General features: G+C 45.4%; 1 protein-coding gene across 1 annotated transcript in view; it reads right to left on the bottom strand.

Annotated features, from left to right (window-relative positions):
* Positions 1-1473: 1473 nt before the first annotated feature.
* WWC1 (WW and C2 domain containing 1) overlaps positions 1474-23568 on the bottom strand; it is a 535977-nt gene continuing 513882 nt past the window's right edge. Inside the window, exon 23 of the mRNA XM_069654296.1 lies at positions 1474-2844. Coding sequence (XP_069510397.1) covers positions 2778-2844 — 67 coding nt within the window. The 3' untranslated portion in view covers positions 1474-2777. The remainder of the gene's footprint in view (positions 2845-23568) is intronic.

Here is a 23568-nt window from a genome sequence, read left to right as displayed (position 1 = left end):
TTAATCCATATTTATTTATTTAAATTTATAAAGCTCACAGCTGCCCTGAGGCATCGTGGCGCCGTCACAGAATATTCACTTGGGTACAGTTTCAACTGGTTGGTAAAGGTGACATAAGAAAGTTAGACAGTCACGAATGCAGTAGGTAGGTTCCCTGGTTACATTGGAACAAATAAGAAGGTAACAGTCTTAGTTGAATAGCCTCATTTTTAGAGCTTTTCTGAAGGCCATCAGAGAGTTTTCCTTTCTGAGACTGGGTGGTAGGGTGTTCCAAGATTTTGGTGCTAACACTTGGAAGCTGGTACCGCCGGCTTTGTTGAAGGTAGGGACTGTGAGTTTGTTTGTGCATTGGTCTTTTTTTGGTCTGTGTGAGGGCCTCTGATGAATTTGTTCCGCTAGATAGGTGGGGGCAGTTTGAGACAGGCACCTGTGTGTGATGGTTAGCACTTTGAACAGTATGCGTTCTTTAATTGGGAGCCAGTGAGCATCTTGTTTAGCCTGAGCGATATGCTCTCTCCTAGGGATGCTGAGGGCAGCTCTGAGCGCATTATTATGTGTGATTTGCAATTTGTTAAGGTTTTTGGCTGATGTACCTAGGAGCAGGACATTGCAGTAATCCATATGTGGTGGTCTTGTCCCTAAGTGCATGATTTTTGGAGGGCGGAGGGGCATGGTAGCGACTTTTACAAAGATGTTGGGCCACAGGATTTCTTATGAGTTGCTGTGCTGTATGTTTGGGTGGCTTCCGGGTTTACTGAAGGGATATCGGAAATTGCTAGCCACTGGCATGATAATAGCACATAGGTGTATTTTAGTGCGATGGGCGAGTTCTACTGCCCCTATCCCTATGTCATGGGTGAAAGATATGATTTGGTTTAGTGCCCTCGATAGGGACCATGGTATGCTTTGTGTGGTTAAAAATGTGTCCCAAGAATATCTGGGGCCCCTTGTTGGCTAACCTTCATGCTCAATGGCCTACTGATGAGGGGTAGGTGGGGTGTTTCCCCGCCCCACCAGGGACAGACAGGGTGGCCGGTGGCTGGTAGGGACGTGGCTGTCCTGGTGCGAGTGATGGGAGCAGAGAGAGCTAAGTAGAGTAAAGCATGGCTGAGCTTGTTACTCAGACAGGAGAGCGATGGGAACTGTACTACAATGTCAATGGAGGATACATCGCTGATGGTGTAGGACGGTGGGCTACAGCCCTTGCTAAGTACAGTGTGATATATATTGCATTGGAAGTACACCTGTGTGAGATGTGAATCTTAATAAAAAATATTTTTAAACTTTCTTTAAAAACAATACAGTGGAGTTGAGGTGAAAGTATGATGTGAAATATAAATGTCCCCATGGGGCCAAGGATCATGCAGTAGAAATGTCCACCACCTGCATTTATAGCCAACAAGTCCCTGCTGTTTGCCATCTATACCCACTCAGGTGCTGTGCTCCACTGTTCATTAAAAGTCAGCCTCACAGTTCCAGAGTTCAAGAATCTTTATTGGAGCCATGCACCAAACAGTGGAAACAACAATGAGAAATAAGTCACATGTATTCCAACACTTGGCAGCCTTACACGGCTCCTGCTTGCTGCCTAGGCACCACAAGCAGGAATTGGATTCATAAATGCGTTCTGCTGGATCCAGTTTCAGCATGTGGGTTTTGGGGGGGGGTGGGGAAGTATCTAGGGTCTAGAGGAAAAATAAGGGAACTTCAACAGGTTAAATAAAATGTAAAATAAAACCAAAAGACATAGTTGGAACACAGACATTTAGTTAGTAGCTGCAAGTAGAATTTTCTCAATAGCAGTTTAGTAGATGTCCAAAAAGCCAAATGACAGCAACTGGATCCAGTTTTTACCGGTCAACAGGGATTTTCTACCCACCAAAACAGGTATATTGCCTCCCTTCCCCTTTTTCTCTTCTCCTTTTTTACCTGAAAGGTGTTAATCAGTCCTTCCTAAAACCGAACCCCAATGATGGCTCAAGGATGTACCAGGTGGTTGAGTTCTGAGTTTCTGTGTGAAAGCTGCCTAAATATCAGGGTTTCTTTTGAATATTTTGCAAGATAAAAATAACCGTTTTAAAAAAATGTTTTAAGGCTGATCCAGCCAGTTCACCTTTCAGGAAACCATGAATGACATGAACGCCTTCCGCCAGCACTCCATCCTCTGCTGTGCTTTCAATGGGCATCTTGTAGGCACATCATGATGCGCAATGACCCGGGAAACACCTGCAAGGTCACCTCTCCGTCAAAACGGTCATAGCTCACAGAGTTCATTCACAGCACTTTACAGTCCAGAAATGTTCTGAATTGTGCAAAATACTTAAGAGGTGTCTCAAGTGGCGCATGGAAGCAGCTTCACATAAGTGTACATATATTTATATATATATTTATAATCTCGGTTTCCTCAATTTATTTTATTGCAGTAAAACCCCTATTAAAAAGGTACAGCTGTACAAAAATCTAAGCACATAACTGTATTTAAGAATACTACAGCACCACGTGCTGCCTCTTTTCATTAAAAATGTCTTTCCCAAAAATATTTTCCTAAATATACAAACTATACAAACTTGTAAAATTAATGCTGGTTTTCACAACAATGGTAGAATAAAACTAGAACAAAAATCCATACACAACCAGTCAGAGTTCTCCAATGTACAAATAGCTTGGTACCTTCATAACACCATAACATTTTACTTCAGTTACACCAAACTACATGTTTGCTTTCATTGGTGTCTGGAACTGAGAAAAACATGGAAAATACTTTATGGTGAATAAACTCAAACATCATCTGCTGACAGATTTGGAATGTTTATCCTCGGTCGGGTGAAAAAAGCCATCTTCTCCCTGAAAGAGAAAACATGTGGTCAATTAAAACAATGACAGAAAAGGCAGTAAAGCAAAACCTGAATACATAAGGACGCTTTGCAATTGGTGTCAGGGGCATGAACGTAAATAAGGCAATCAGCAGGCCGGATCTCAATATATTTGACCATTTACGATTCCGTACAAAGCCAAGGCAATGTGCACATCAGTCCTATTGTTTGATGAAGCACACGCCGGAAGAGGGGGGCATCATTCAGAGGTTTGACAAAGTGACCACCAACATGTTCCTGCCCGATAAAGCCAACCTTGGCTTGGGGGTATTCGTTCTGAATGGAGGGGGCGGGGGGCTGAGAGAGATTGATGCTGGCAGGCTGAAAAGAATATATATATATTTCTATGAAGGACATCTGCGTCGTTCACTGGCCGCATCTCGCCGCTAGGCAGGCAATCTGACATGCAAGCCTGTCCGCGTGGAAACCTGATGCTCCAGGTTATGCAGCTTAACAATGCGCGGTTCTCAGAGATGCGCTAAACCCGATGTTCCCATAATTAGTCTGACAATGGGCGCAATTCACTTGCACTGAACGCTCATCATGCACTTGCATGGACACCGGTAGGATCAACAATGCTGGAAAACGTGCCATGACGTTTCTGTCCTGCGTGCCCATCACAAATGACAAATAAAAACAGAACCGGACATGGTAATAGTGGTTACGTTGTAGGAGGTCTTCAACCTATATTCAGATTAGCACGCCCATTTACAATGCATTTTGAAATTTCCCATGGGACAAACTGACCCCAAACACTTCTAGGGCCCAGACGCCTAAGCATGTTACAGGACGTCCTGGATCACTGCCCAAAGCCCGACACGAGGCTCAGCTGTGTGGACTCTACTAAAAAAGAGGAGTTAAAACGTTTGTGGGCAAAGTATTCTTGAAACTAAGAGGGCACTTCGTCACAATGTGAGCTTACATATTTGTTTTTCTCGGAACAATTGGGATTATACCGGTCTGGAATTAACGTGCCAGTAATTCAGTTTATCGCCATGTTTCCGGACCAGCAAACTTTGCTGGTGGGGTGGCGGAATTACCTCCAGCCAAGAGTTGGAGGTAATTCCGCTAACCCACCAGCAAAAAATGCCGGTGTTATCGGCACCGATAAATCGTGACGAAATGTTCATAGGCGAAATGACCGGGACCTTTTTGACCGATAAAATGCCTTTTAATACGGTCATTTCTGCCACAAACATGACTACTGCCTGTGTGTCCCCTCTCCATCCACGCATCTTGAGGACACCACCCCCAAACCCCGTTGGCCACCTATCCCCTCCCCCACTTACACTGTTTAATGCGCAACACTGGTCAAGCCACCCTCTGTCTCCTGTTGGAGGCTGAAGAAGGGTAGTCTTGTTCAAACCCAAATTGTCTCCTCTCCTGCGATGCCCGTTCCTTTCACTGACATGGACGGGACCCGGCACTGCAGGGTTATTTTTTTAGTATATTCATCAGTAAGCAGGGGACACCCTGGCAAACCACGATGCCATTGTGGCGAATAAGTTGCGGGGGACCCCCACGCAGGCCTACGCCCCTTGACCGTTAGAATGGAATCGAATGGAATATATTTACCATACGGGATTTTTCATATGGTCTTTTTGGTTAATTCCGTAATAATACCAGCAACTCTGGGACTCCGTGGAATGAGGAGTAACTGTCCTTAGTGGCACTCAGCATCTACCGGATAACCGTGTGCTGGTAATGGTAATTCCGATTGGTGGTATCCCACCGGATTTACCAACAGGATACTACCAAATTTATAAGGAGACCCACTGTGACGTTAGGTCTCTTACTCCATCTTACCCCCTCAGTGGACTCTTCAGCCCAGGAAAGTTGGCTTACCAGGGTACTACCAGAGCCATGAGCTACTGGCCTTGAATGAACAGGAGTGATTTGTTCTCCAAAGTGGAAGTACAAGACTAAACCAATAATCAATGGGGAACGCTTATTCCCTAATGCTTGCATTAGAGTACAGTACAAATGAGAGTCAATCCGGTTTGGGGGCCTTGTGGGCTTTGACAGTGCTTTTGCCAAGTTGCCAGTAGGAAGCCCCAAGGACTACATTTTGTTTAACAAGCAAATGGGATATGGATCCCCCTGCAACTCTGGATGCAAGAAAAGGGGCTTCGGAGGGAGACAGCGAGGACAAAACTGAAAGCAAAGAAACAGAAAAAAAAGAGTGCTACCACTTGAGCTCACTGGTCTCAATTTGTGAGTTGAGATCCCAGTGAGACATTCCCAAGAACATGCCTACATGATTCAGTGAAGCGACATATATGCAGAGTGCCATGGAAGCAGATGGAACTAAACCACAACAAACAAACAGGGACTGACACCTCAGCAGAAGCGGATAAAGTCGAGGAGCCCCTGGGAGTTGCACTACGCCACTGTAGATCTAGAACCTAGACAGGCCTCCCAACCTGACCCCAACATGGCCGCTGGCCATTTCTAAGCTTTGTGTACAATGAACCCACAAGAGGAGAGGGCAAATAAGGAGAGAAGACTAAGTAGTGAAACCTACGGACTGAGCAGTAAGTTAACCAATTCAATGGAGTGATATAAAAAGGGCGGTAAACCTAGGCTACATAAAGCCAGTTGAGAGAACGATGAGGAGCACTGAAGGTTGAGGACATGCAGGCCATAGGGTGAGGCTAGGAACATCCCAAAAAAAGCAGGCCATAGGCTCCATCAGCACCAAAGGGGGAACAATTCTGGCGTCAAGGCAAGCAAGATGTGCTGGGAGAAAGATCTCTGAGGTCATCAGCCATATCTGGAGGTGGTATGGACTAAGGAGGGATCCACTCTGTCAACAGAAGGGGAGAACACTGCTTGCCACTGGGGAGGGCATCATATCTCTTACTAATGAACTCAGGCACTAATGAAGATGGTGGCTAAGCATCATTTCCCTTTAATGAGGAAATACATCAAAGCAGCAGCTAAGTGGTATATTTCTCTAACTGTAACTTTAGCAAAGCAGTGCCTGGGCGGTATAACTTTCAGACTTTTTAGATTAAGAGGTCTCAGGGCGACCAGTATCCCTCACGAGCAAGAGAATCCTGACACTTTTATTTGTCCCTTACTGATACTATGGGACTCATTACTGCATGTGGTAAGTGGAAGGAACACATGATTTGGAGTTACGTAAACCAAGTAGTTAATCCCCATTTTCGAGTCCTATTGGACTCCATTAGGGGCATTTTCGAGTCCTATTGGACTCCATTAGGGGCATGTGGTATTGGTTTATGCAGTGATGCAGCATGGGAACTACCATATCCTTTACTATTGCTGTGAAGGGGACATGATATTCCCGCACCACCAAGTGCAGTATAAGGCAAAGGTCGCCACAGGTGCTGTAAGAGACCAGGAGGAAGGGGTGTTGTTAAAAGCTTCTGTATGATTACATTATTGCATGCCTTATAGATGCAGTGCACATGTGGGAATAGCAGCCATCTTCGATATTAGCAGCCATACAGTAGCACAAAGCTCAAAAGTAATGCAGCAGTCAGCACCAAAGGCCTAGGCCGCTAACACCAGTAAAGGAATAGGTTGTATCCCAGGCACTGATGAGAAAGGCCAGAGCTACACAGATCCATAAAACTTTCATTGTCCTAAATGTTGCAACCTTTGCACCCTGGAAGAATGTGCCTCGCAAGGCCATGGGAGGAGGGTTGAGTGTCTGTACAATACAATCCCATGAGGAGGGCACGGGCCTCAAACCCCTACCTGTCCCAATTCTAAGTCTATGTTATGGCACCCAAATGCCCCAATTTTAGGACCTCTGAATTCCGAGGTACCAGCCAGAACAAAACCACTGATCGCAAACCTGTTAGACCCCCCTGATCAATCAAAAAGCTCAGAAAGCAATGCCTTCCTGCCTTCACTTCTAGTTCATATGATATTTCTTGCGAGGTGATGGGAGGGATGAAATTATAGCCCAGAAGGAGGGTGGAAGAACTTGGAGAGGTGCTGGCCAGTCTGGGAGTGAGTGAAGTGTGTGAGTTAGAATGACCTCGGCTTCCCCACCCCCTCCGGCCTGCTCATACCAGGTGCACTGTTACATAGATAAAGATGTGTTTTTTTAGTTTGCAACTTGATTGTCACTTTGCCACCTTCTGACCAATGACCACTGCAGCATCACCCACGTGGAGGATGATGTACGGACTGGGCCGGACCAATGGCCTGGCATCCCCTATGGAGCAGGTAACCTATAAGCAGGGCCGCACCAACTAGCCACACAGGTTTTTACTGTATGTAATGATGTCACTGATGACGCTGTGTACCTTTATAATGCAGCCAAGTTCTTTGTTGGCACGTTCCATTTTTGCGTGCAAATAAACATGTTATCCTTGCAATATTGGGCCTTTTTCCCCAGTGGGATTTACTTTTTCTGCTGTGAGCAACATTTAACCCATTATTTTTTTTTAATTCACGGGGGAAAGCCTCTTTACCCCCATTGATTGGTTCGGGCTCCCTCACGTCGCTCTGACACTATGGCATTTTTGGGGGAAAAAGTTATGCCCCTCCACTTAAAAAATTCACCAGCCGCCACTGGCCCTCGGACTGTGTTGGGAACAGGATGGGGAGAGCCCAGGGACTGGTGGGAGCAGGATGGGCGGGAACCATGGGATAGTGGTGGGAGCAGGTGGTGAGAGCCCAGGGTGTGTGATGGGGAGAGCCCAGGGACTGGGTAGGAGTGGGATGAAGGAGCTCAGTGAATGTGATGGGAGCAGGTGGGGGAGCCATTGGCATTTTGGGGGGGGGGGCCTGGCCTGTCCAAATTTTGCTCAGGCCAAAAAAGTTTGAAGACCGCTGCTCTAGTGGGCTTTCCTACATTTAGTTGACACACCAATACTTAAGTGTCTGCCCAGCCCTGATGAATGTGGCTTCTACCTTGTTAATACCACTGAAGAATTGAATTTTTAAGAAATGTTTAAAGAACTGGATACTACTCCTTAAAACAAACGAATACAAGTATCCAATAGAAATACATATATACTTATCCTCTTGTTAATGCTCTGTGAATAGAGAAACCTAATAAAAAAACTTTTTTCATCTATGAAGCAGGTTTTTAAAGAAATCCCAAGTAGGGATCACAAGAGGGCGAACTTCAACTCAGAATTAAATATCTGACCAAAATATCCCCTACAGAACCGATCAACCTGAGTTTACTAATGTGTGAATACATAAGAGTACACTCCGGTATGAGACCCTTCCCCCGGTCCTTTTGTGTCAAGTGGAACGTACCCTGACACGCCAGACCTGCAGTATACCATGGGGGATGAGGAGGACCCTGCACCAATAATTTCCTTGTTTTTATTTAGTTATTAAAAGGGTTTTCCCAAGGAAGTTCATAAAGCGCTTGACAAAAAAGTGGGTATTGAATCGAAAGGGTGGGCTGAGATTCAAACCATAATATTACACTATTTTAAGAGAATAAAGGAGTGAGAAAAGGAAACAGCCCAAAGGCTGCAGGCTGAGGAAGGAATACTAGTACAGAAGAAGCTAGCAAAAATAGCAGTTGAAGGGGCAGTAATATTAAGTGCACAAACTGAGGCAGCGGAGCAGACATCGGCACCTCCAGATGTGAGAATAGCTGCATTTTGGCCAGGAGGAGGACAAGGACAACAGGCAGGTGGACCGCAGTTCCCCTACCCGGAGTGGCAGCAAGGAGGTCAGCAGCGCGGGAGAGGTGGATTCAGAGTGGGAAGAGGGGGTATGGGTTCCCAGGGAGCAGGAATGGGGCCCTTGCAATGCTGGAGCTGTGGAAAGTGGGGACATTTCACAAGGGAATGCAGGGGGGTGGGATGCAACCCATATAGCCATTATTGTCCACCGCCCCAGTCCCAACCACAGGTACATCTCCCAAAGGCCAACCTCCATACCCTACGAGATACATCAGGCCTACACAACTGCCACCACTACCCCTAGGAGCAGAGTACAACATCCCCAAGTGACACAAACGTCAATGCCCCAACAGAATACAATTTATGGGAGTAGCATGCCATCGACCGACAGTGCAAATGGCACTGTTGTACCCTACCGAAGGGCGAGTCTGGTGGGAAATGACCCTTTCATGTTCCCCGGCACCAACATGCACCTACACTAGGACAGCCCACAAAGAACTCTTGCGTAGCCAGCCCATGACAGTCCACCCTGATGAGGAACTCTTGACACACAGGGCTTCTCTGGGCCTGTCGCGATGGTTCCATACACAAAAGAACTTGATATCAAAATAGGAGGGAAAATGGTCCATGCACCTCTGTTGTATTCTGAAAGTTCACTGATAAATTTGTTGGGTCGAGACCTGTTGAGTAATTTGAAAATGACGATTTCCTTCACAGACCAAGGAGTAGTGTGTGCCACCCAAGGCATGTGTTTCATAAGAGCGATGATCATCATACATGCAAGGGGAGAAGAGGCAGTGGTTTGCGGTATTCCCATTGACACAGACATATTTGTCTATGGCATAACAGTGCTTTTCAAGGCAGTACCCCAAATTGGCAAGGCTTGTTGGTGAGTGCTATCAGATTTCATTTTCCGGCCCGAGGTAACCCCTGAATTGGTGGCAGGGACAATACTGTCCCTGGGTTTACAGTGCCTAGTGGTATCTACTAAAAAAACATTGTCATCGGGACCGACCTCATAGGGGTGTGAATGACGCACTGTGTTGTGTAGTGACAGTGCCCCTCAGGTAAAATACTGACACAGATTTCTTTAAATACAGACCAGAAGATGGTGTGATTAAATTAGCGATTTCTATTCCTTGTGACATTATGGTGCAGTATCGAAAAGTGCAATGACCTCTGATGCCTAGAGTAGCACTGCCCCCCTTCACTTAGACATAGCAGGTCCCTGAAAGGCTCTGGACAACAAAGGCCAACGATGTTGGGCTCTTGCAAGGGGTGACCCCAGTTCGAATAATACTCAAGCCAGGTGCTGTGTTGCCCCCGAGTAAGGCAGTATCCTTTATCAAGAGAAGTGGAGGAGGGGATAAAAGACACTATCATGTCCCTACTAAATTGGGGGATAATTGTGCCATCTACCTCCCCATGTAATACAGCTATATACCTGATAAAAAAGGCAAAAGGGGGAGCTTGAGAATGAGTCAGGATATGCGCCTTCTTAATGACATTATCCAGGCAGCATTTCCAGTGGTCCGAAATCCTGCGACAATCCTTTGTAACATCCCTAAAGAGGCAACCCACTTTACTGTGGTAGATTTCAAGAAAGCCTTCTGGTCTGTTCCGCTGCACCCAGACTCACAATATCTTACAGCGTTTACTCATGGGGGGATGTGCTTTGAACATATACGACTGCCCCAAGAGCACTGTGAGTCCCCCAGCGTTTTCAACAGGATATTACACACCGACTTATGCAATATTCTGGTGCCTAGTACCCTCATTCAGTATGTTGACGATTTACTAGTGTGCAGTATCAGTGAGCACCAGTGCAGGAAAGACTATTACACCTCTACAGCACTCGGCCCACAAGGGATACAAGGTTGACAAGGCCAAATTACAGTACTGCCTCTAGGTGGCACTTTACTTAGGTAAATTGATTTCCGCGAATGGCAAAAGATTCATTCCCGATCGCGCCGCCTCTGTGCGCATCACCCCACAGCCCAAAGCAGTGCAGGAAATGCAAAAAATCTCTGCAATTATTGCAGGGCATGCATACTTGACTATGCAGCATACACCAGGCCCCTTTTACAGCCCCTCAAGGAAGCACAAAAGGGGGACAGCAGAATAGTGTGGATGGAGGAAATGCTTACAAATTTCAATAACCTCAAGGAGGTCATATCATCAGCATTGGTGCTAGCAAACCCAGACTACTTACAGGATTCTATTTATTCCCCAACTCCAACTGATGGCTGCAGTACTAATACAGAAAATCACCAGGGGCCACAAGCCATTGGCCTAGTACAGTGGTATGCTAGACTCAGTAATGCCGAGTCAATCTGTATATGAACAAGCACTTGCTGCTGCAGCCTTTGCCACTGAGAAGAGTTCAACTATCATTATGGGATGCTCCGTAACATTGTATGTCGAGCATGCAGTTTTTGCTATTCTAGAACGCTCCAAATCCACACAGTGAGTGTCCAAGATTATTTTGTCAAGCCCAAACATTCACAATGTATGATGCAAAACTGTTAACCTAGGTATCTTTTTAACAAAAATGTGTTATGTCGAGGACTTGGCTACCCATGAATGTGTAACTTTTGAGGGGGAGGAAAATGACATCCCAAAAGCACATGACAAACCACTAGAGGGGGCGTGGGGGTCCTCTTCATTGATGGGTCAGCAGCAATTGACCAGGACACAGGTTTACAGCACACTAGTGCAGCAGTGGTTCGCCTAGTAGATGGGGAATACGAACCTCTAGTGCAGAAGAGATTGCCAATGCACTTTTCGGCTCAAGCTGCCAAGCTCATAACGCTTATTGAAGTGGTACAAGTGTACCAGGGGTGCCACATGACCATTTATTCTGATTCAGCATATGTCACCACCACAGTACATGCAGGCCTTGCACAGTGGAGGAGGCAGGGATTCAGGAGAGACAGATCTCCAGTACAACATTCTGCATTATTGGATACGCTCATCCATGCACTTTCACAACCATCTGTAGTAGCAGTCGTAAAAAGCACCACCCACACTAATAACACAGACAAGGTCTCACTCTGTAACACTGCTGTGGAGGTGAAAACAGCAGCTTATCTCCCAGTACCACAGGTGCCAGGTTACCCTTTGCTAACGCACAATACTGAACAGTTGCCAGCACCCTACAAAGCCTTACCAATTGCACTGGTGACTGAGTTGCAGGGACAAGCACCACAAGAAGAGAAAGAGCTATGGGTGAAAAGAGGGTGTAAACAGCCCCTCACTGATCTGTTTTGGAGGCAAGAGATATCTGGGAAGGTGGTTATGCCACATGAGTTATTACTAGTTGCATTCAACCAGTTACACCACACATCACACGTTTGCAAACACATTGCAGCAGATATACAGGAAGGCCGGTTTGTCTCCAACCTGCAGGAAAATGTAACCTGGCTATTCATTGCACTACATGTCCGAGTTATAATACAGGCCTTACATTGAGAAGAGGCACACTGCCCCGCCCTACTGCGCCGTCTCACAAACTGCACATTGATTATGCAGACATGGGTGAAAGGTGCAATGGATCTCATTAACTTATTGTGGTCATGTGTCCCTTCTAGCGATGGGTGGAGGCGTGACCTTATGCACATCTAGACATTAAACGCGCTGCAGAATATTTAGTGTGTAAGGTTTTTCCTCGATGGGGCGTGTGCAACGTATTAAGGTCAGACAACAGCATGCATTTTTCAAGAGATTTCAGCATTACTGGACATCAGGTGTGCACCATTTACCACCCCCAGGCCAACGGAAACATAAAATGGATAAATGGCCTATTAAAGAGTAAGCTGTCAAAACTGTGCACTATGTTAAAGTAAATGTGGGTGCACTGTTTGCGCACACACAGCCCTGCAAAGACCACCATTTATCACCCGACGAGGTGGTAACAGGGCACCATAAGCACACACCACTCTCTCCTGTTAGAAATGCATCAGATGCTCATGGGGAAGCATCAATTTTGGGGGAGGTATTTAGCAGCGAATTGTCCTCCCTAACAAAGGCAATAAAATGTGTCACCCAACAGACTGTGCCACCCCAGACCGAGGAAGCAACTGGTGCTGCCAGAGACAAACCAGCAACATCACCCGATCCGATTTACATTAAAAATGTCATCCGCCGGTGGAACCCACCCAGATATAATGGCACCTTTCAGGTCATTTATGCCACTCCCTTTGCTGTTCAAGTGAAGGAGCTACATTACTGGGTGTTCCTCTCTGATGCCTGCAAAGCACTCCAGCCTGCACCTGAACATTAGAGTGCCCGATATACACAGCACCCAAAACACACCCTACATTATAGCTTGTGCACCCATTTTTCAACAATAAAGGGATATTACCTAATACTGACATAAAAACACTGCTACACAGTACATTTTGCATGGGGAGCACACTCATGCAATCCCCCATATTGTATCCAACCAGTATTCTCTCTCTTACTATTTTCTCACTATCTCTCTTTACCTTCCCTCTCTTTTGCATTTCCTTGTGTTCTAATAAGATTCCTTTTCAGGTGCGCTCCACAATGCACTCGACTGGCTCCCATACTTCCGTTTATATCAGAAAAGAAACTTGTATAATACCATGTCTAGGTTCTGATATTCTTATTTATGTGCACTGTATTATATTGCTGGACTGTTTGCCACGTTTACATTCGGATAAGACATATATTGGGGACATACTTTTATATGGGGAGCGCATAAAAAGGGGGGGGGGGGGGTATGCAAAGGAATGGTATCATTGATGGGTCTAATCAAGATGTGAATTCGTCCAAAAGTACAACATACATGTGTTCCCGTTTCCTTTAACACACAACAGTGTGGCCACAAATCAGATGGGAATGATGAAATGAAAAGTGATAATATTGTTAATAGCACCAATAAATCCGCCAAGATACCTCCTGCTCTCACTAGGTCCTTTGACAATGTATATAACATTTTTAGCACGTAGAAAGACGCAATTTAGGAAATACAAGTATGTGCGCTTGGTCTAGATACAATAGAAGATGTGCATCATCCACAATTCTCAAATAGTTGTTACGCAGACATGAGCTTGGTGGTGAAAAGAAGGGTGAATGGAAGTTTTGTGTGTTCATAGATACCACATGCATCAGGAGCACCCAAGGAGTTAATATCACAGGAAAAGGCTCAATGCTTAGTTCAGCTGACACTGTGTAGGCTGCGAGACACTTTCCAGGCACGAAATGTGCAATTAGAAACTATGGACCCTGATCAGCTGCAATGCACAATAAATCCTAAAACATCCAGTGTTGGAGGCCATACTGGAATTTACGAGGAGTAAAGCACGTGGACAACAGGTGGCAAGAAACATCAATGAGTTGCGCTGCAGGTGAGCAACTCGGATTCGGAGATGAAGCGTTGGCCCAAATGAATAAAGCATGTGCAGCATTCTGGAACAAACATATTGCAAAACTAAGGTGGATTGAAGCAATGGAAAAGCCAGTAACAGCAAGAGACTCATGAACTGTATTTTTACAATGAAAGAACTGTTTTCGTAGGCGCTAACGAAAGATGCAACAAAACATTACATATTGAACAGAATGTAATCTTTTTTATTTATTTCTATGCTTGTATATGTGATGTTAGTTTGGCTACGTGTATTGTCTTTATTACAAGGTATATTTTTCTATTGCACTGGATGTTAAATGTCATATTTTTACTGAATGCACCGACTGTTTTGTGAAGATATTGGAGGTTTTACTAATCAACTTTTCCAATGTCTCTCTAATAAATGTTTTCAATAAATATACTAATTCATCATCCACTTGGTTCATACGTTTCCAAATAACTTCAAATTCCTTTGTGAAGTTTGGTAATTATGTATTACCTAGGTTTTAAAATGGATACAAATTCAGATCGAGGATCCTTTTGTTGTGTAAACAAACTCCATAGGCAACACGATAAGCAGTCGCCAGTTAAAGCTGCATGGTTGACAGTCAATATAATGGGCAAAAACCTTTCAATCTAGCGTTAGGGCTATAGTTATGGTATAATTAAAAGAAATTCAACCTGTCCACAAGAAAAGGCTAAATGTGTGGGTGTTTAGATTCAGAACTTCCTTTTGGAACCCAGAGAAGTACCAACATTCTTACATATATTTCTTTAAGTTCAGCTTTCTGGGTAATTTAGATTATTTCTTGGAGAGCGAAGGCTGTTAGGTTAAATAGGCATCTAAATTTGAACTTTGACTTAATTAATGTGCTTCACACATAGAACATCCACAAAAAGTATACAATCATTATCAATCACCAACAAACGTAAGCCTTTTCAAAAATTCCTAGTAGCGCAGAATATTACATTTGTTACGTCAGAATTTTCTTTTGGGTGTTTTTGCTAATACACCCCTCTCCCCTAGTGTTTTTGCTGACTTTCTGGTCTCAAATTCTTTTTTTTCCAACACTGAAACTTTTCGCCACAGTCTCACTTCAGATTGCAAATCTCTTTTTGATTTTTCATTTAGGAAACCATAAAGCTACATAAACAGGGGTTCATCCAAAATGTCCCATTTTGTCAACGAATGAGATTCCTCGCCCAGAAAGTTTGTCAATAGTACAGGCCGAGGCAGCTATATACATTTTATTTGGTGGAACAGCAGTGTGGTCTTTTTACCTATGAAACGGTCCCATGCTCCTTATAAAGAGCAACATGTCTACAAAGTGTTTTAAAGCAATGTGCCTGGGGGATTTTCTTTGTGGTCCTTCTTTATAATTTTCCACATCAAAAAAGATAAAATTTTGGCCGGTCTGTGTATATGAGTTGTGGCTCCACCCACAAAGGCTCCATTGTATGGTTTAGGCTGGAAGAGGCTCTACCAGGTACCAAAAGTCACATTCATGTGTGTGTGTGTGTGTGTGTGTGTGTCTTTGGAGTAGGAGTCAGGCTGGTTTTTCCTCACTGGCCGTCAAAACCTCAAATTGTGCCAGGAGGATGACTGGAGGGCTGGGATATCCTTCAGCCATGTTGGGGTGAATGTGTGGAGACACAAACCCATTTATTGGAACCCACTTGGAACTACGTCTGTGTAGCTGGAGAGACTCCTTGCACCATGCTTTGCTGCATACTCCTGATGGTAAAGCTCTGCCCCTCTTTGCCCAAAGGAATCCCGTTTCTAGCACCCATCTCCCTTCCAATCTGATGGAACAGATGGATATTCTTGCTCTTAAGCCCTGTGTACTCCACTAGAAGCACCTGAACTATGTACAGACCCCGAGGTTGCGTGGAGAGCGCAGGTTCGGAGCAGCGCCTGGCCGTGAGAGATGGAGCAGGATCCCTGTTCTGTAGGCACTCCCAGTCGGGAGCTTTGCTCTGAGGCTGCCTGGCTAACTGGTGATAAGTGAGGCCCCAGCACTGCTCCTCGGTCCTTCACCACCCAATAGGATCCCACAAAGAGTGAGTGTGTCAGTGCTTGATGTCCAGCAGGGGTACTGGCTTGCCTTCTGGGGTACTAACCAGGAGGGGGGCAACCCCCCTCGTCTTCCCTCACTTACCGTTATGGTTCCTGGACATGTACATACAGAGGCTCGGCTGCCTGGTCTCCTTGCCTACTTGTGGATTGACTACAGGGGGCTGTACCTTCTGCTTGTCATTTGATTGCTATATGAGCCTTTGCCTTGGTGGGTGGGGGCTTGGGTGATGTCGCTATGAGCCAGCACCTTAGTAGAATGCCCTGTGCAGTGATGCTGGTTCTGATGCCAGGCCCTTGGGAGTTGTACTGATTGCATTCCTTAGTTAATCCCCTCATGGCCAGACTACCTTGGACCCTCCTTCCCTTTGGATCAAGCTCGCTTTCACCGGCCCTTGCCGACATCGGTGGACTGGACTGCAATTGGAGGCCTGCTGCCATGACTAAAGATAGTCCACGAAAATCCAGCCACCATACGCTATAATACTGGCGATGCCACGAGGAACCTCTCAGGGACTGGACAGCAGGGATGATGGCCCCCTCAGCTGCCCCGCTGGGCCCTTCCACACAAGATCTTATGCACGTGATAACTGACTCCAGGTTAAAGGTTAGTATAGCTCAGTGGCAACGCACTCATCTTGGAAGCAAGATGAAGCAGAGCAATACATGTTCGAATCCCGGGTCCACGCTTAGAAAGCGCTTCAGTATTAAGCGCATTATAAATAACCAATTATGCATGCATATACATCTAGGGAGGAAAAGATTGGCACCCACAGCATTGATGTGGGCCTTCTACGACAGGACCTCCATCCGATCTCTACCCGTCAACTGGCAGAGACATTACAGCGCACCAGGATCCTGGAAGAAAGAATGGAGGCTGCCGAGGGGAGGTCAAGACACAGTAATTTCTGAGTAATTGGCCTTCTCAAGAGAGAGACAAAGGACCACCTTTGTGTAAAGCCCTCCAGGCTGAGCAACTTCTTCTTAGTTGAAAGGGCTCATCGGGTCCCAGCTACACCTTCACCTCCTGGGTCCCCCAACCCCCCAAGGGCGATTGTCACCAAGATCTTGAAATTCAGAGATTGCAGCCCTATACTTCAGGCAGCACGCAAGGACGTCCCTATGGAACTGCAAGGTGCATGGGTCACTGTTTCTGGACTTTCCCAGCCTCTATATAAAAAGTCAGGTAAACCTTTAATGTAATCAAGAAACGCCTCCAGGCAATGGTTGTTAAATATGCACTTTACTACCAAGCCAACTTGAAAATCCTCCATGATGGTCGGTCGAGCTTCTTTACCAACTCCAAACAGGCATGGGAGTGGATTGAGCTGCACCATAGAATGAGACCAGATAGCCAGCAATGGAAGAAAGGGTTTCCGACTAGGTTCTGTTCAGATACCCCTCTGCTGAGATGCCATTTGTCATGTAGGTGGTGCCTGGTGAGATGGGGGCAACGCGAGAGTCCCTGAAAATGTAGTGCTATTTGCTGTCACTGGCCAGGTGGCCTCAGAGACTGCGACTGTTTAGGTTTCTATCCGTGACTATGTTTAGAGGGGTCGGGGGCAGTGCTATTCATGAGTCGCAAAGTGTTGGGTAGCGCCAGTGCACAATGGATAGCATATTGTCTTTCTACTAGCTCTTGTCCCTTTTTGAATTGTGTAGTTGAGTTTTTTCATTAATGTTTGGGAGACCGATACACTGAGTTCCATGGCTATATTGGGTGAGGGGAGTTGTTTTCTGGGGGGTTTGTTTTAATCTCTATCACCTTCAGTCATATGCTGTTTGCGGTTATGCTTCTCCACATGTGTTTACTACTGCCGATCTATGGGTACCGATAATGATCTCAGTTTCTCATGGAATGTCAACAGCGTCTGTGATGAGATCAAAGGGGGTACAAAGGTTGCAATTTATTAATAGGGATAAAGCATCTGTTGCATTCCTTCAGGACATATCTTGCTGGCAACGACTATGTTTTTTTAATAAGTCTAATTATGAGAGAGTGTTTCATGCAAGGTTTAGGAGGGGCTCTGGGAAAGGTCATGGCCCAGATTCGGAAAGACACCGTTTTAGCTCAAGATGTTGTTCCGAGTCAGCAGAGGGAGGTTTCTGTTGCTCACAGGTTTAACTAATGTGTGAAATTGTGGGATTACTCTTGTATTACAAGACCTGCTTGCCTGACATACATCCGACTGGTGGGTGAGGACTTCAATGATGTTATGGATCACGCTCAGGATAGGTGCACGAGTTCAGCGAATAGTGGGTGGCCACAAACTAAATTCTCTGACTTTGTTAGTGCCACGGAACTAGTGGAGGTCTGGAACTCACTATACCCCAATGAGCAGAGATTTTCCTACCACTTTGGGGCCCACTCCTCTCTCTGACGCACTGATTATTTGTTATGCCAAATACTGGTTTAGTAAGTGCCGCTGCTATGCAATACAACCCTTGAGATATTTCGTATCACTCCTAGAAGTTGCTGTCTGTGCATGATACAAATGATATGATAGTTATAACGCGCCTATACACAAGTGTTTCAACCACGGGAACCCATTTGCAAGATGTAATTCCATACTGTTAAGGGTTTCTGGATATAATGGGAAAACTTGCTGATTCTTTGGGAGGGCTTTAAGGAGGTGGTCTGGGAAGAGGCCATCTTGGTTTTAGCAGCGAGGGAAAACGAGACACTTGAAAAGTTTGTGAATATAGAAACAGATTTGACTTGGTTGGAGAATTTGTTCATATCCATCATCATCCCTCTAAATGCACATATCACTATTGCAGGCCCAAGCCTCCTATTCCAACTGTACGACCAGCACTGCCCGACAATCGTATCTAGCCACCTGAGCCAATTTGTAGGGGACTGGAGGTAAATTGGGTAGAATGCTAGCTTGCTTGGGGAGACACAAGGGGTCACCAAGCCTTGTACATGTGGTAAGATCGAACACCAGGGAAATAGTCTCAGGTGATAATGAGGTATGTGAGATAGTTGTGGATTTCTACAGGCAGCGTGATCAATTGACAGTGGGCCAAGCAGGGCTACTATATTCTGACCTACTCAAGGAGATCCCCTTACCTAGTATTATGCCACTGTAGAAAGAGTCCCTGAATTCCGATATCACTGAAGAGGAACTTTCGGCCAGAGTTCCTTCATGGCCCAATTGTTTCCATGCGGTCCTGTGGAAAAGGATGGGCAATAAGATTATGAGCCTGATGCTCTCCATGTTCTGGGCGAGCGGAGATAAGGGGGGGTGCCTCTGGACCTAAGACAGCCCAATATAATTGTGACACCTAAGAAAGGCAAACCTCTAGACAAATATTAATGTCGAGACAAAAATACTATAAAATATATTGGCATCACGCTACTTCAGGTGCTACCATCTTTAATATATCCTGACCAAAGCGGCTTCTAGCCGGATAGGGTTGGGCGCATATAGACCTGGAACAGCTGGGTCCCTTGGAGACCCTTTGCTATAGCTATGATTGATTTTGAAAATACCTTTGATAAGGTTTCCTGGAACTTTTAATAGGAAGTATGGGTTTTGGGGAGAAATGTTTGCAATGGGTTAAACTGCTGTACAAACACCCACAGCCAATACTCCAAGTTAAAAGGGTGGCCTCTCGCCCAGTTTGTCCAGAACATGGGATGCAGCAGCTGTACCCCCTCTTGCTGCTACTCTTTATTCTGACCATTGAACCACTGGGTTAAGTGGCTGAGGAAGGACCCTTTGTTGGAAGGCTTTGTGTGGCCCTTGGGGTGGGAGGACAGTGTCTCCCTATATGCGGACAACCGCCTCCTATTCCTGTGTAATCCACGGACGTCCTTTCCCAGAGTCACAGAGATGCTGCAGATCTATGAGCACTAGAGCAGACTTAGTGTGAACTGGAGTAAGTTGACTGTTCCCAGTGTAGGGTTGCCCAGAGGCATTCCCAGTAGATTGCATGCTTCAATTGGCCAGCGATACCTTTAAATATCTGGGCATCCAAGTATGCTGCACACCTGAGGCATTTCTCAATCATAATCTGACAAGTAACACAGATGTTTTGTGAGGATCTGAAAATGTTGTCAGCCCTTCCCCTGTGCGTGATTGGACGCACTGCCTTGTTTAAGAGGACTCTGCCCGGATAGCTAAACGTCCTGCTGAACACTCCAGTGTGCATGCCTATTGGGGTCTTTTGAAAGATTGAACAAGTGCCAAGGAGTTTACTATGGCAGGATTCCCAACACAGGATTGCTTTAGACACCCTGTAAACTTCGTTCTGGGAGGGTGGGATTGCCGTCCCTGACACAGAGAAGTACTATTGGGCTTCCCAGTTGGAGGTGGTCAATGAGTGGTTACATGCCATCAGTCCCCTTCCTCACATTAGCCTCGTTTCCACACACTGTATTGCGGTCATGATATTGGCAGACTACCTCTGCCATCACAGCAGGTTGTTTGCATGCATCATGTGGTCTCCAACATAATTGGGTTGCTGGTGGTGGTATCATGAAGGCCCTGCTATCGAATAATAAAGACCTTCCTTAAACTAGCAAGCTGGACTTCACCAGGAGTTGGGTGGGGCAAACAGGCTTCTAGGAGACGTGATCATTGAGGGTAGGCTGCAATCGTTAGCGACTGACCCAAAATTTTGAAATATCAGCCTCTGATCAATTTCACTATATGCAATTTAGACATGGTATGTTAACATAATTCCGTGGGCAATATGATCTTCCTGTGCGGTTCACACTGGAGGCAAATTTTAATGATGAACTCATACGGAAAAATGGTATTTCGGTGATGTACCTAGTTATTCTAAATTGTACCCCTCATGAAACACAGACAGAAGAGGGAGCTGGACGTATAGAAACAGAGGTTTGGCAAATTACCTTGACACCCCTGAGAGAAATAGCCATTCCAGCTCAAAAGTCCACCATAGAGTGTATTATACTTGCAACTTTCTATTCAAATGCGGCCAGGTCATTACTCCGGAATGTCTATGATGCTTTGTCTCAAAGGGGACCTTCTATCATCTGATTTGGGAATTTCAAGTAGTATAAAAATATGCGCGTTTAATTTCAAGACACCTGCCAAAAACTCTTGGCCAACTGGTGCAGACGGCCATAGACTAGCCCTGCTGGGTTGATGGGGCGAAGAGGACTATTCCCGTTATGAGAGACTCCTCCTGTCAAATGCCTCAATTATTGCAAAGCACAATATTGTGTTGCATTGGGGCACCCGCGACATGCCCACACACTGTGCGCACGTTCTTCAATCAACATACAATTATCCATATCATGTTCCCATCTGCAGATATCGTGGCTGCCCCAAAAATATGTTACAATATGGGATACACGGATGTATGGTGGTTAGTAATGCTGAGCACTGTACAAAAGATACCTGTTATATACATATGATGGTTATTAAGGAGGTTGACTTGTTTGATTCTTACTTTACTGATAGTTTCTCTTTGACTGTTTGCTTTTAAGTAACTGTTGCTATCGCTGGATGTTATGTAGAGGAGGTGCCAAAAGCCTCTAACCGACCCACCCCAAGCTGAAAATCTCCTATGGAAGATCCCTGAAGAATGCGAGAAAATGAATGAAAGAGCAGACTGGTGACATCACAACACTTAACGTGACACACTGAGAAAAAGGTAGTAGTGGAGAGTGTAAAGAGAACATATGGAACCTGAAGACGAAGTGAAAGAATAGAGTAACATGTTACGTGCAAAATGAAGATTACACGTGTGAAGACCACGGAAGAAAATGCAAGTAGTGATCACATAAGCTAGCTAGATTGCAGGCGGTGCTACTAAGGTATATATGAAGTATAAGAAACGCCAAGATATATATAAAGTATAAGAAATCTGGATGTATCACATCATGTTTTGAGCAAACTGGGATCCCATGAACGAAAAAGTCTGAAAGTGTGTCGCAGTTGATAAACGGTGGCTAACGAGCAAAAGAAAGAATCAAGGAGGCTTGTCTGGCCCAGTGTCAAGAAGGCCAGGGCAGCCAAGAACTGGTTGTCTATTCAAAGGATACAATTAATGCAAGGAATGAACCCAAAATCCCACCAAGGTGCAGCTAAGAGGCAATGAGTGCCAAGTTTTATTCGTTTAATATCAAATACAGAATTGAAGCTCGAAGTGTGGTCTTCAGACACGTGACCAAGATGGAAAAAGACTAGCAGATGACGTTGAGGCAAGCACATGCGAGTATACCCACACTCCCTAATATTCTCAGGGGTTGTGAAGCCTACAAGGCTGTGTTCGTGCTGGTAGAGAGTTTCCCAGACCCCCCCTCTTTTGCATACCAAGTAACTTTGGGTGTCACCCTACCAGGGGACTCCAGACGTGGACCCCTTGCTCACTGCTCTTAGAGAGACACAGCTTCACCTCACTGATGATGCCCAACAAGGTTGAAACACGTGTATGGTGTTGCTGTGATACTCTTGTTCAGAGGAGAATTGCCTAGCATTTCAGTGCTGGACTGACCCTGGGCAGGACAAAGACTGATATGTGGGGAAATTTCTTCTCTGTGAAAAGAACAGTGAGCTAAAGACTTGGTTGAGAATCTCCCAGGGGCCATCCACCCAAGAACAAGTCAATGGGCTGTGTTCGTGCTGGTAGAGAGTTTCCCAGACCCCCCCTGTTTTGCATGTTCAAAGGCTAATTGTCTGACACAGAGTAAGAGTGATGATGGATGTCAGGTTAATTGGGTGGGAAGCTATGGTCAAGGCCAGCACACCAGCACTTGGGTTGCCAGCGTGTGCGCTGCCAGGGAGTGGAATATTCTAGAAGGGTGCAAGTGTGCCAACCAATTATAGAGGGCCACGTAGCAATGAGCCCTATATTTTGAGAACCAATCGATTGTCGTGTATTTTGTGATGATGTAGATGACTTGCACGAGGAGGGCTTAGGTGCCCTCCTGACAATAGAGACCCAATCACAACTTCAACCCCCATAGAAAGTATACGTAGATGTTCCGTGTTACCCTATCACAACCCCACACATGTATTACAAGTTGCCACATAGTATGAAGGCAATGATGATGAATATTTAGCATATAAGTATGTCTTTTTTATGAAATGCGTGGAGATTATGCTGTGTGACATCTGCTGATGTTCGTTGTACTCGCCGTTTTAGATAATTGTTATTAAAACAGTGTACACCTTACCAACTTCTTGAGTCGACCTTATTATTGGTGTTTGAGTAATTCTGCATCCCCATCCTTCCCATAAGAGCACCTCGTCTTAAAAGCCCCTTTATCCGGGTTCAGTTGGATTTTGTCTTTTTGGTGTGAAAAAACTAATAAAGAGAATTGTTAAAAAATATATATGTTTTGAGGAGGAAATGGGGTGCATTCATGTCAGGCTTCAGGTGGGCAGGTGGAAAGAGGACAAAGTGCAGCGGGCAAATGGACGAGAGAGACCATTTCCGGCTTATCGTGGGAATCCCTCAGGAACCTTGCGAGATCATGCAGTAACATCACAGGACATGCACAGGAGTGAAGGGGGTAATGGAAGATGGTCAGGGAGGTAAAACACACAATAGGGCAGTGGGGGCCAAGAAAAGAGGAGGGTACACATGGTGAGGGCCCAGAAGGACTAGGGTTAATTTTAATTTTGTTACTGCAGGAATCGG

This window comes from Ambystoma mexicanum, chromosome 3q, assembly GCF_040938575.1.
Source record: "Ambystoma mexicanum isolate Mex_15411 chromosome 3q, UKY_AmexF1_1, whole genome shotgun sequence".
Lineage (NCBI taxonomy): Eukaryota > Metazoa > Chordata > Amphibia > Caudata > Ambystomatidae > Ambystoma > Ambystoma mexicanum.
This window is presented reverse-complemented; position numbering and strand designations above follow the sequence as displayed.